Source organism: Biomphalaria glabrata, chromosome 6 (genome assembly GCF_947242115.1).
Source record: "Biomphalaria glabrata chromosome 6, xgBioGlab47.1, whole genome shotgun sequence".
NCBI lineage: Eukaryota > Metazoa > Mollusca > Gastropoda > Planorbidae > Biomphalaria > Biomphalaria glabrata.
This window is the reverse complement of record NC_074716.1, coordinates 41,739,037-41,753,342: the sequence shown is the minus strand read 5'-3', so window position 1 is coordinate 41,753,342 and position 14,306 is coordinate 41,739,037. Positions and strand designations below refer to the sequence as shown.

The following is a 14,306-nucleotide window of genomic DNA, read 5'->3' as shown; positions in this document are numbered from 1 at the left end:
GGGGTCGGCCGAGTGGGGGGGGCGATCGCCTTTACCGCCCCCCCCCCTCCTGGATTCGCCAGTGCATTGGCTTGGTAAATGTTTGCAGTTTAGATTGTCCAATGACTAGCCAATAGGAACGTTTTATGCTTCTTTACATATTTATTTGTTTAAGAGCTAACAATTATTTTTACATATCCCATTAGGTGGCACGGTATTTTCGCAAAAGTGTATGAAAGATTTTGAAAAAAAATGTTATTTCCCTTACATTTGTATTAATGGACATTCAAAAGAAGTGTACAAAATACCTTGTCATACCGGAGAAGATTTCTACATTGAGGATTTTGTGTTGTATACTTCTCGAGTTAGAAAAGATGAATGTTTAGATCAGAATGGATTTAACTACAATCAAACAATAACAGCTTCATGTCTGAACAAAGAAAATAAAGATCTTTCCAAACGGATTGCTTCAACTTTGATGAGCTTTAGAAATAATATTCTTGAAGCCCTATCATCGTTAAATAAAATTGTCCAAGGCGTCCATTTGCTATGTGTAGACTACCTTTGCATTCCAGGTAAGCAATTAAAGTTAATTTTTATATGTCATTTTTGTATCTTATCAAATAAGCTAAACTCTAGAAGACTTATCTCCTTGCGAATAATTTAACATTAATTGCTTCATTTGCAGCTAAGGTCACGATGGTAAAAGTGTCAATGGATCATTATAAAATATATTTTTAATTTATTATCTAACTCAATGAATATAATACTAATTCAATTGTTATTTTTTTAAAAAGAATTTTGATTCGAACTTCGTTTTAGTTGTACGTTTCAAAATTGACGAACTACTTTTATAGCGCGCAGTTTTGACATTTTCTCATAATAGGGGCCTTAACTTGAAAGTCTAAATAAGACTAAATATAGTTTGACTTTAAGTTTTCAGTTTTTGTTTTCATGATTATAGATCTAGATCTAGACTTAGATATAGACTTAGATCTAGATATAGACTTAGATCTAACTCTAGATCAAGATTAGAGACATCTATTTCTAGATCTAGACTTAGAGACTTAGATCTATCTAAATCTGGATTCAAGATTTAAGTCTAAGCCTTATTCTAGATCAAGCTAGATCTATGTCTAGTTTGTATGACAATTGACAATGAGGATATTAATTGCTATTTGCGAGGAAAAAATCTTATTGTTTCTTGTTGCCAATTTATCTAATTTTGTTAGAAGAATAAATATTTTTTAGTTTCTCTTGATTACAATGTGACATGTTATTTAATTTAAATGTATGGATAACGTTAATAGATATTATTTTGAAAAATATAAGTGTACGCTAAATGAATATATAGGGGTAAATCACATGGCACTGGAAGTCCCGCGTTCGAATCCTGGTGAAGACTCTAGGTGGACTACTTTGGGGGCCGATTTTGAGTTTGTGTTTCACAAAAACTGTTTTTGTAACCTTGTTTGCTTTGATTTTGTTTATTTTGGGTGATATTTTAATACTAATCCATCACTTGCCCCAGCGCAGCCAACGTTTTCTTTAGTTTAAAACCCCCTACTGGTGGGTTTGCAGTTAAATTCCTCTCTTCTATAAAGTAAAACAAAACAAAAAATAATGCAAACGACAATACCCATATTTCAAGAGCAAAGATAAGGAACAGTTTGACTGTAAAACCCCCTCCGAAATTAAAGATAAAACCTCTCTTTAATATAAGACTATCCATTCATCAGTTATCAGATTCTATGAGCGTATCCAAGGGGGTTTTGAATTTTGACCCCCTTTCAGCGGGGTTTGGTGCTAAAAAAATACCTCTGCAATATAAAAAAAAAGCAAATTAAACTCTCAAAAAAGAGCGTAGCCAATTCAAGTGGTGTTTTAAGTATAAACCCCACTTCCCCAGAGGGCCCTCTTATAAATTTAAAACTCCTCCTGATGGTTTTGAGTTTAGAATCCACGTACTTAGAGTTTTGAGGTTGAAAACCACTCTCTTGAATATTATTCTAAATTTAAATTCGAATGTAACCCTCCCCCAACAGATTATTTTGACGATAAAACCTCCCTTTTCGATTTTAAATCTAAACCAAACTACAGTCACCTAATCCTAAGAGCATAGCCAAAAGAGGTTACAAATTTCTACCAATGGCTTGGCTTCATTACTAAAGTGCATTGAATAGTCATCTGCTGAAATTGAAAAAGACTTAAGACAATGATAGCTTAGACAGATTTTAGAGTTGCGATGACATACCACACTTTCAGTGAGGTCCTCAGAGAATGGGAAGACATTCAGAGAATGCTAGATTTTTGTGAATGCAGCATGCCGCCGAATGCGCCGAACAGCACCTGAAGATCTAAGTAAGTAAGAATAGCAGATTTGGATTTTGAAATGAAACTTTTCAATAGCAGGATAATGTACTACAGATACCTCAGAATATGCATTTTGTTGGCTTTCAATACCGGAAATAGTGCTTTGCGGCGGGGCGCTGGGGGAGCTCATATATCTCCAGAAAGTACCTACAATAAACGTCTAACGAAAGAATGAAGGGTTCCGAAAAAAAAAAACACCTAATTACGCCCATGATTCCAATGATACACCTTTTAAGCCAACTAGACATTATTTAGTAGATAATTTATGATATGTCTATTTCTTTTATTCCTTTTTCTTCTTAATTTGTTGCATCGTCATTATTGTTTGTAATTAGTATTTGTTTCAATTCGCAGATACAGATGGATTTGAAGTCGACATCTGCTCTTTTTCAAGTTTAGTAGGATGCAAGTCTTTTTATATATTGTTCAAATCGAAACTAATGAGCTCTGAAATACGACCATCCTCTTGTTCTTGTTCTATCAAGTCGCCAAGTAAGGGTATAACAGTCAGACCTCTTGATGTTAGACTCAAAGCGACTGATACATTACGAAGTTATCAGGGAAGGGATGATATGTAAGTAGGAAGGTTGATGTTAAATATTAAATGGCTGTATCATTCACCTTCAACTAGACAAGGGCTAAATTTACTTATATGGAGACCCGGGGCATTATTTTTGTGGAGATCCCTATAAGTCTTTTTTAAACTTTTATAAATGATCAACTTTTGAATGAAAATATGTATATCTCTTAGCAGGTCTTATATTCAATGGCGTAATTAGGGTGGGAGAGAAGGGAAAAGAAATAGTTTTTTTTACATAAAAAAATTAAATATTGCGCAAAATGCAGGTGCCCACAAAAGTCAAGCCCCCAGGTCTCCAAATGATGGGGAAATGCCTAGTATCGCCCCTACTTATGTTAAAACAAGGTTACAAAGTCAGTTTATGTGGAAACAAACTCAAAATCGGCTCCCGAAGTGGTCCATTCATGCAGGCTTCAATATTTTCAGAAAGAACATCCGAATGAAATTATATCAAAGACTAATGAGAGATAAGAATGGAGAAAGAAGGTTGACAGATCTTGTGTAGTGCCCAAACGGTCCAGCAGATCAAAGGATAGGTGCATTAAATGCAAAGTTAGATGTGAACCTGGCCTAACTAGTTCCCCGTTCAGACCTTGTGGTCTATTTTGCAGATGATGTAAAGTTCATCTGTTGTTTTTTTTGTGGCCTACGGTTAAGAGTGCGTCATGTAGCCAGCACAACGAACAACCGCCTTTACTTTTCCCAACTAATGTCAGGTACCCTTAGAGCTGGGTGGACTCAGAGGCGCCCAAGGATTCCGAAGTTCTCACAAAGACAAGTGGACAACATAAACACATTACATATAGAAGCTTCAGTGGGTACGAGCAATAATGCTGTCGAAGTTGTTGGTGTTGTTGATACACAATTAGATAGAACCATCGTTTGTCTAATACATGCCTAACGGCTGTCTGTGTCGCCTCTATCGAAGTTGTTGGTGAACGGATGCTGCGAGGGTGGGGGAGGGGCTATCTGGGGCTTGTGACCTTTAACCACTGGGGTGGTAATTTGCATACGGGCGAAATGACTCTGGATCAGAAGAATGTTTTTTTGGACATTCCGATGGTCTAGAGCAGTGATTCCCAAAGTGGTCTATATAGACCCCCAGGGGTCTACCATGACTTTTAAGGGGTCTACGAAAGTGAAAAAACAAATTGAGGGTCCATGAGATGTCCAAGGGGGTCTATGATAATAGATTTCATATAAGCAGGTCCTGACTTTAATTTTTACATTTGTAACTTAGTTAATCATTTAAATATTTATCCTGCTATTCAAACGAAAAATTGTTGTATTTAATTTCAATACTTTTTAAAATAACTTTAAAATAACTTTAAAATAACTTTATTTTGTCTTCATGTAAATAATGTTTAACAAAAAGAAATGTAGACTGTCTAGCGTTGATTATATAAAATTGTTCATTCTTTCCTTGTCAACCAAGTGGTTACCGATTGCCTTTTTTATGACGATATAAAACTAATTACGCTTGAGGATCATCTGCGACAATATCACCCTGGTAAAAAGATATAGATTTGAAAAACTTTTGAACATTCAAAGATAAAGTTCAGAATAGACCCACAAAATCTCTATTCAACATCATGTAGATAAGATGGTGGTTAATGAGTCTTACAATATCTGTTCACTTATAGCAAAATAAGGGTGTGGTGGTAGTGGTTAAGCGCTTCGCTTCCGTAATTGGGGTACTGTGTTCGAATCTCTGTGAGTTTTGAATTTCAGGATTTTCAGGGCTCCCCTGAGTCCACCCATCTCTAATGGGTACCTGAATTATGTTAGTAAAATTAAAGGCGGTTGGTCGTTGTTCTGCCCACATGACACCCTGCTCGTTAACCGTTGGCCAAAGAAACAGATGACCATAACACCATCACAATGTCTGAAAGGGGAAATTTACTTATTTATGGCAAAATGCAGAAAACACCATAGGTAAAACATTGATTTTTACCAGCCGTTGTAGTTTTAAAACCTGTTTTACACAAACCCACATCTGCTATTATTAAAAGAATTTCTTTAAGCAACAATACAGTTCAAGGTTGCTTCGGTGGCATGAATTATAAAATTAAAAGCTTCATATGTAATTCTTTGCAATTGACATATATAAGTTTGGGCTCAGCAGCGTCACAGGTTCTGACAGGATGTAGTGGTGTGTGCTGCAAACTGCATTATGGTCGCCGGCTCCTTATTTTTCCTCAGGTTAACCCACAAAACCTTTCCCATGTTTGAGTTCCAAGACAGGAGAGTTTTGAATTCAGTTTTACTTCTGCTAGGTGGGTAGCCAGCAAAGGCTAATAAACCCTTCATGCTCGAAGCTTACAGATTTAGGCGACAGTCACTCGCCTTCGCGCGGACTTTGAGCAATTCGTGAAACGTCAACAAATACACGAGAAACTGCTCTTTGCGAAAACTCTTACAATGATACTGTTATAAACCTGGTGGTGGCACAGATGGGGGTAGTGGTGTGTGTGTAGTCAGCCGACGCAAATCGCCCCAGGCCAGCGCTAGACGAGCGGTCAACCGTGACGAGCTACGACTGTCAGCCGAGTCGAGTATCAACAGGACGGTTCGGGAAGGATCGCAGCGTCACGAGAGTTGTAGTCATCTGACCACCTAGAAACGTCGAGCGGCGTTCTGTCCGGTTCGAGAAGGCCAGTAGGGACCTTATATAAAGAGCGAAGGTGTGGTAGTCAGGTCGGTCGAGAAAAGGGGCTCAATACAGCACGGTTCACGGCAGGGGTTCAGAAAGGAGGTTCACGACAAGAGTTCAAAACACGGTCGACTACAACACGGTTCAGCGGTGTGGTTCTGTACGGAGCATTACGACGGTTCAGTGCGGAGTACTATCAAGTACAGTTGAGACGAACGGCGTCTTGATCTTGGTCTGTGATCGAGTCCGACACAACGAGCCCAAGTGTGTGAAGTCAGTCCCGAACTGTTGAACCCAGTGCAAGCCCGGAACGAGACGGAGAGGCCAGTGCAAGAGTTGATACGGCGGAACGGTGTTATCGGAGAGATATTTGTACAGTGTACGTGTTGCCGATTGTACAGTATTGGCTGTTATTTATTCACCTTAAACCTTTACGTTATTTTGAAGCCCTGAGTTGTCAAGTTCTTTAAGTTGGTGGTGTATGGTGCAGTTTGCAGAGAGCCTGGATAGTGAGATTCGTAACAATACTTAAGGCCATTGTGTTTGGAGATTCCAGCAATACATATTGCTATTTTAATTGGTTTTGAATTTTATCAATAAAAAGAGAGATCTCTAAAAATCTCTAATATGTAGCTTTAAATTACTTTTTCACTTTTCAACTCTCTACAGATAGAAATTAGGAGGCGTTTTGGCTGAGCGGTAAAGTGCTTGGCTTCTGAACCGGGGGTCCCGAGTTTGAATCCTGTTGAAGACTTGGATTTTGAATTTCGGGATCTTTTGGGCGCCTCTGAGGCCACCCAGCTCTAATGGGTACCTGACATTAGTTGGGGAAAGAAAATGCTGTTGGCCGTTGTGCTGGCCACATGACACCCTCGATAATCGTAGGCCACAGAAACAGATGACATTTACATCATCTGCTCTATAGACCACAAGGTCTGAGGGAAACTTTACTTTACTTTTTGTACAGATAGAAATTAGTCTTAAAAATGTTGAATTTGAAAAAATTTGAAAGTTAAGCAGGGGGTCTACCGAAAACCAGAAAAAATGGCAAGGGGTCTACGAGACAAAAAAGTTTGGGAACCACTGGTCTAGAGGCTAGTTTCGCTTGGTGCGTTATCGCTAGGCGGTGGTGTCGAATCCAGAGTCACATGTTCGAGCCTCGGTCGGCGCATGTCCTTATTTTCGTAGCATTTTAATTCACTCAGATGTAGACTCAATAAAATCCTCAAATAGAAATGAGATGACTAGTAAATTTTTGCTTATAGTGGCTACGACATATTTAAGAAAAACTATTTTTTGTGGAGTATGGATGGTCCTAAAGTTTTTCATACTGATTACCTCAACATTACCCTAACATCCAGAGAAAAATGGCAGCCTTGGAACAACTTGTTGATCAGAATACGAGGTATGTTTGATACTTTTGTTTCCTTACTTTAAAAAAAAAGTCATATTGAGACTTTTAAACTAAGTTTTCTTTATTGTTTGCATTTCGATTTTTAAGATCTGGTTTACATTATTGAAGCAATAAAAATAAAGTATCAAAAAAAAGAATAGAAAAGGATACGCATAAATGTGTCGGCGATAAAGGAAATATTTCGAAAATAAACAAGATTACAAAGATAGTTTGTGCTATCATGCAAACTCATAAGCGCCCTCGTCGGATACATATTTGCTTATTTGCAAGGAAAAGTCAAGACGTGATTTTGTTTGATTGTCAAAAGTAATAATGTTTTAAAGACTCATTTGGCGTTGTAAAAAATGTAACTGTTTTTTTTTCTGTAAAATATTTTACACGTTGCAGATATTTCTTCAAAGTTAAAGATAATCTACTTCTTAGTCCAAACCTTCGCTGGACGAAGTGGGACGGCAGCGAGCAGGCTATGAAACCGGGAACGTCGAGACAATCATTCTATCGCGCTAGCCGCACGACCGTAGAGATGTCCACGAAATGGTTAGAGATGAAACACATTCCTTATCCTTTTGACCCGGGAAATGATTTTGTCCCGTGCCAAGGTAAAGAATTAGGCTTTTCACAGACCCCTCTGTCTGGAGGCCCCCAGCAACTAGATAATCCTTTAATCACATCCGTTAGGTCATGGGACACTGTACCTTAAGCCAACGCAATAGTTTCCCTCGACCAATGCGAGGCCGGAGTTCGACCCCACGAACGAACACTCCATGTACCATTAACATAGCTTCCAATGGGAGTGACACCAACGCCTGTATGATCCCCGCTGGGGAACGGTGCAATAGGTTGTGTGGACGAGGTTGTAAGCCTTTATCCCAGCCTTACCACGTGCAAGTACACTAGCTACGGCATAACTGTGGTTGCCCACTGGAGGCTATGTCAGCTCTCGTTCTTAGCCTCTCCGCTTCCCCCGGTGGACGTTTCCACGGAGGTGCCACGCTGAGTCGACGAGTGAAAAAAATCGAACTGCAAATCCTTTTTATTGGAATTAACTCACACACATATGATTTTACTTAGGTTAATCCTTTAAATTTTAACCCTGATATTCGAGTGATTTTTTTAAAATTTGTAAATGTTAACATCGTATTTAAATGCGAAACAAACTAACATTAAACATGGCCAAATCCAAAAAGAAATGTAGATAGCACAATCTTGGTTGTTTGAGATTTGTCTTCATTCCTATCTTCCTTGCCCATGTGTCTATTAAGCAACAAAGTAATGACGCTATGGAACCATCTAAGCTGGAGGATAATAATAATAGTAATGTCTCCAATTACGAAGGATGAGTGCAGTATTTCACATGACTACACAAACCCAGTTGGGACCTGCATATTTTTTCGCATCTTCTGCAGACAAAGCAATTGTCCGCTGGCTCTATTTAAGTTTAGTTTTCATCTTCTTAAAATACTGTTGTAACCCTGCCTTGCATCTTGAGCTCCCTGTGACCGGCTTGGCTTATACTCTTCAAGAACCTCCGTCATCCGTCTGAGTACTTGTGTTAGATCTTCTTCCTTAACTTCCAGTCTCTGACCATGATGAATGTTGATGAATGCGTTCTTAGCGGCTTCATAGGACCGAGCGTACACAAGGGCTTCGCTGGCCTTGTGCTTGCCACTAACTCTAATAACTTTTTTTAGCTCTAGATCTCGAACGGCATCGATAAAGGCATCAGTGACGATTATTTCGAGGAACTCCTGTGCTGCTGTTTGGTATGCCAGATGGGCAAGTAGTTCAATATCCGTCTTTAGCTCTTGTAGGGTTTCACTGACCCGCTGTTGTCTGGTCTTCAGCTGCAGGGTTTTTCTGACCACCTTCAGGGCCTCTCTCGCCGGTGAAAACAGAAGTATCGAAGTCCATTGGTTTCAGACCCTGTTGATGGGTTTATTGACATTTGCATTCCCTTCGTGAAGAGTCTGAATGTTTGGGAAACTAAGAAGCCAGCTTTTGAAGGTTGTAGAAGGATCCTGGTCCACATTCGGGTAGCTGTCTAAAGGACTGTTAAATTAGTAGCAAAACTCTGAGGAAGCTAAAGGATGTTATGTGTTTGTCCTAGTGAATAAACACCTGTATTTATTTCCTGTTAAACTGTGTTGAGTTGCCTGCCTTTACGTTGAGTGCCTACCCTAGAGTTACAACAATTGGTGTCGAAGTGGGATTATAGGCAAATCAACACAGTTTAACAGGAAATAAATACAGGTTTTATTCACTAGGACAAACACATAACATCCTTCAGCTTCCTTATATATATTTCATGAGATTCGTATGAATTTTCTAAAGGTTAGATTAATTTCCGAGATTCCCCAAGACATTTTCTTAATTTTGCGATTTCACGGTATTTTCAGGAGCTTCTGGTAAATCAGGCGGCCGTGGGAAATCTTTTATAAGTTATAAAATGGTTTAATTTAATAATTTACAACAAGAATTAACGCGGGTCCTATGAAAGTGTGAGGCCCACTGCAATCGCTTAGGTTGCATTGGCTTGCTAAATAGCAGCGTATGCTACGCCGTGGATCGACTAGTATATTTATACACACTAAGAAATTCGTGAGAAAAAAGACATATTTAAAGGCGATGAATTAGAAAAACTGCATAATTAGTTAACAGCAGGTCTACAGAAAACTGGAAAACATAGCAAGTGGTACAAAAAGTTTTATACATAAAACACTGAACCATAATCTTCAAATACAAAAATAAAATTTAATGAAATATTCAGAAAGACACAAAGAAAATGGCACACTCCTCCTCAAATATGCTAGGACTAATTTGTACAAATGCTCTTTTTTTATAGTGCTATTAGAGCATAGAGTGGGTTGCCTGAGCTAGCCAGGAAAACCAATGACTTAGCAGAATTTAAGTCATTGGTTAATATACATGACTGTATGCATGACGCGTAGGACGTAATCATCTTCTTTTTTAAAATAACGTCTGTATTATATAAGATAAGAAGATAAGATAAGTTTGCCAAACTGGTTTAACGCTATTTCATTCTCCTCACATGCTCATGGACATGTTTCAACTTCATAAGGGATTGAAGGTAGGAAAAATAATTGTTGTATAAGACTAACAGTGAGTTTATATAAGCGTTGTAAAAACTAAGTCAAATAGTCATTTAAAATAAAATACATCATCACACGTTTTTTATTATTTTTTAGATGATTTTATGAGTGTGATGAATGTGACCTGTGGACCAGTGTGCGGTAAGCTATTTTAATTAAGCATTGTTTTCGGCGTCCAAGATCTAAGGAAAGTTATAGTGCTTAATGTGCTAACGTTTTTTCACGATTTACTCAGACAAACCCGATGTTTACTGGTTATCTATTAAGTCTTTAACTGTTGCTTTGCTTTAAGTCTCAAATATGTATTCCTTGAGCTTTATGAAAGTTTTGCAGCTTTCGGAAGCCATATTTTGTCTGATGTTTACCATCGTGGCAAGCTAACTCTTAAGATGCTCTCTGAGAAATACTCGGAGCAAGAGGGACAACTCTGTTACGTCAAGCTAATTTCAACTCGTTAAAACATTTCCAAATCCTACCACTCGTTCTAGTGTGAGATGCAACATGGCAATCAATCAAAAGTAAATTTGCCTTTCAGACCTTACCCATTAGAGTTGAGTGGACTCAGGGGGCCCCTGAATATTCAGAAATTGCATTACCCAGTCGAGATTCGAGCCTATGACCTCAGGTTCAGAAGACAAGTGCTTTACCACTCAGCCAACGTTTACTATATCTATTTCAGAAAATAAGAAAAAATCCGCTAATATGTCAGCTCGTTAATTCATGACATTAGTTGAAATTAAATTTCAGTTCTACGTTCAACCTACTTTACGTTTTTATCTGCCTTGTAAGTTGGGTAGATGAGACACGGTGGCTGAGTGTTTAAACGCTCGGATTCTGATCCAAGGGGATAGGATTCGAATCCTGTGAAGACTGGGATATTAAATTTCGGGATCTTTAGGGCCATTGGACCAGGGGTGGACTGGCTATATGGGCAAACGGGCAAACGCCCGGTGGGCCGGTACCCAATGGGCCGGTCTGGTCGCGAACAAAGAAAAAAAATGTCAATGCAGACAACTTTAAAAAAAAAAAAGTGACAGCAGCAAGACACAAAGGCCAGAACACGTTTTCTTGTTGTTTTTTTTTTTAATTCTTATTACAGTTAATTTGTTTGAAATTCAAAGTTAATACACCAACACCTGGCTTTGACGTACAAATTGATCGGTAAGGACACTCCCTCTTATTATAATTACTCTCCGCAAGAGGTTCTCGAGTCTACTGAACATCTGCTGTACTGGGATAGGCCTATTCTGACCGACAAAACGGTAGATTTCAATCGCCCGGATCTGTTGTTCATCGATAAAAAAGAAAAAACCGCTACCATTATCGATATCGCCGTTCCACTGTCTCATAATTTAAGAAAAACTGAGATAGAAAAACAAAGAAAATATGGGAACCTAGGCTTGGAGATTAAGCGTCTATGGAAATTGTCCAAAATAACAATATACCCCATTATTATATCAACCGAGGGGATAATAACAACTGACCTCACAGACACCTTCAAGGCCCTTAACATTCCTAGGAACATCTTCGTTGCCTGTCAGAGGGCGGTACTGCTGCAGACCTGCCACATCACCAGAAAATTCCTCAGTGGAAACTGTTAAAGGGACTACGATGAATTTTGTTTCTCTTTAGCGAAACTCGACCCTGGCAGCGCCAGAGAATGACTACTCGTTCATTTCTAACATAATAATAATAATATAATAATAATAATAATAATAATAATAATAATCTTTATTGTCCGTATGGAAATTCGTCTTACCATTTATGCATTACACCAAACAAAAAACATCATAACTATATCATTATTTACATGTGACAGAGTGTATACCAGATTTTTCTTATTTAATGATTTGATAGCCAGGGGAAAAAAAGAGTGTTTGTGTCTGTTTGTCTTTGCTATCGGTGTCTTGTATCTCTTTTGTGATGGTAAAATCACAAAATCCTGACACAAAGGTGAGTGATTCTTTATATCGAGGATCTTGTTAGCTTTTTTTTTATAAATGTTTGTCTCAAACAACTGCCCAAATGGGGTTTGTTTTTTGCCAATGATTTTACCAGCAGCATTTAGGATTCTATAAAGTTTATTCTTATTTTTAATGCTCAGATTGCCTTACCAGGCAGTGATATTGAAACTTAAAATATTGCAGATATAAGCGTGATAAAACATAGCCAAGGCCTTTTCGCTAACATTAAACGAGGACAGTTTTCTTAGTAATCGTAATCTTTGCTGCCCTTTTTTGCTGATATAATCAGTATTTGCAGTAAAATTTAGTTTATTGTCTAGGATAGCATCTATTTGTTCACTATTATGTAAACCTTTTGAAAAATCATCAATCAGTCCTATTAGTTGTGTCTCACATGATCTATATTTCCTAAAGCCATGTCGGTATGGTGTGAGAACATCATGGGCGTAGCCAGGATTTTTTTTCGGGGGGGGGGGGTTTAGGGGGGGATTTTTTCTCCAACTCCCCCCCACGCATCCCCCCGCGAAAAAAAATATCTGTAGGTAAGTATGTGTGTGTGTGTACATAATCTTTATTACATTCTGACCCTTCATTCTTTCGGAACACGTTTATTGTGTCCGAGAATAGGTTCTTCCTGTAGTTAGTGGAAAAATTGTTGACTCCCAGCCATTACTAGCAATGGGGTCTGGGGGAGCGCCAAGAGCTCCCACCAGCGCGGGGCGGAGCCTCACCGCCAAAAGCACTTTTTCTGGTATTGAATGCCAACAAAATGCATATTCTGAGGTATCTACAGTGCATTTTCCTGCTATTAAAAAGTCTTATTTCAAAAACCTATTGTGCTTTTCTTACTGAATTAGACCCTCCCGCGCCGTTCGGTGCATTTGCGGTCAAGCTGTTTCCACAAAAATCTTTCAATGGTAATGTCTGAATCCTCTTCCCACCTGCTCTGAGGACATCCATGAATGTGTGGCGCCAAGTTGTACTATGGAGTCATCCCATTTGTTATTATGCGTCATTCATTTTGTCGGAGAACATGTCCCGTAAGCCTCATGGGATGCTTTGTCACAATCTTACTAAGGGGTTGACTTCCAGTTCGGCATAGGATTTCCTTGATTGAGACCCGATCTCTATAACTGACTCCTAAAATCTGTCCTAGCTATCTTTGTTTAGCCACATTTAGTATATTTCAATTTCGGCAAATGACTATTCACTGCACTTTATTAATGGAGCCCAGCCACTGGTAGAAATGTGTAACCTCTCTTGGATACGCTCTTGCAATTAGGTGACTGTAGTTTGCTTTAGATTTTATATAAAAAAGGGAAGTGTTATGAATTTATATTCTGTATCGGTTATCGTTCTTGTGTTTACATGTGCTTGTAACTCGTCCGTGAGAATGTGTTCACGAAATGTGTGTTGTGTAGTCATTCAGTGTATTAAAGCCATACTATACAGACATGGTTATTGACTCTCTTATCTTTATGTTCATAACAGGAAGTTTTATCGTCAAAATCATCTGTTTAGGGTTTTATACTAAAACATCTCAGGACTTGTGTTTTTTTTTAATTCAAAACCCCATTTAGCTTCGATCATTTAATTTTTTAACTGTAGTTTGCTTTAGAATAATATTGAAGATAGAGGTTTTCCACCTAAAAACGCACTGTAAGGGGATTTTAAACTCAAAACCATCTGGAGGAGAGGAGTTTAAACTCAAAATCCCCAATTGGCTTGGCTACGCTGAAATAATTTTAGTGTGTAATTTGCTTTTTGTTTATATTGAAGAGGTATTTTTTAGCATCAAACCTTTCTGAATGGGGACTTAAACTCAAAACCCCTTTTGGTAAAACTCATAGCATTTTGAGTGCGTAATTTGCTTTTTTTTTTACATTGAAGATGTATTTTTTAGCTTCAAATCCCGCTAGCTGGGGTTTAATCTCAAATACCCTTTGGCTACGCTCATAGATTTTAGATTTAGATTTTTGTTTTATTGAAGATGTATTTTTATCTTCAAACTCCACTGGAGGGGAGTTTAAACTTAAAACTGACTCAAAACCCATTTAGCTACGCTCATAACATTTTGAGTGCATAATTTGCTTTTTTTTTTATATTGAAGAGGGGGTTTATCGTAAATTTTGGAGGGGGGTTAAAAATCAAAATCTTCCTTAGATGTGCTCTTGGAATTTGGGGATAGTCGTTTGCATTTTCTTTTTGTTTTGTTTTATAGAAGAGGGGGATT

General features: G+C 38.2%; 1 protein-coding gene across 2 annotated transcripts in view; it reads left to right on the top strand.

Annotated features, from left to right (window-relative positions):
- The first annotated feature begins 215 nt into the window (after positions 1-215).
- The window catches only part of LOC106052401 (uncharacterized), a 31,842-nt gene continuing 17,751 nt past the window's right edge, over positions 216-14,306 (top strand). Inside the window, exons 1-4 of one of the 2 annotated variants that reach the window (XM_056033948.1) lie at positions 216-554; positions 2,707-2,926; positions 6,851-6,990; positions 10,206-10,250. In XM_056033948.1, coding sequence (XP_055889923.1) covers positions 458-554; positions 2,707-2,926; positions 6,851-6,990; positions 10,206-10,250 — 502 coding nt within the window. In that variant the 5' untranslated portion in view covers positions 216-457. The remainder of the gene's footprint in view (positions 555-2,706; positions 2,927-6,850; positions 6,991-10,205; positions 10,251-14,306) is intronic. The other variant, XM_056033947.1, reaches the window with a different exon arrangement.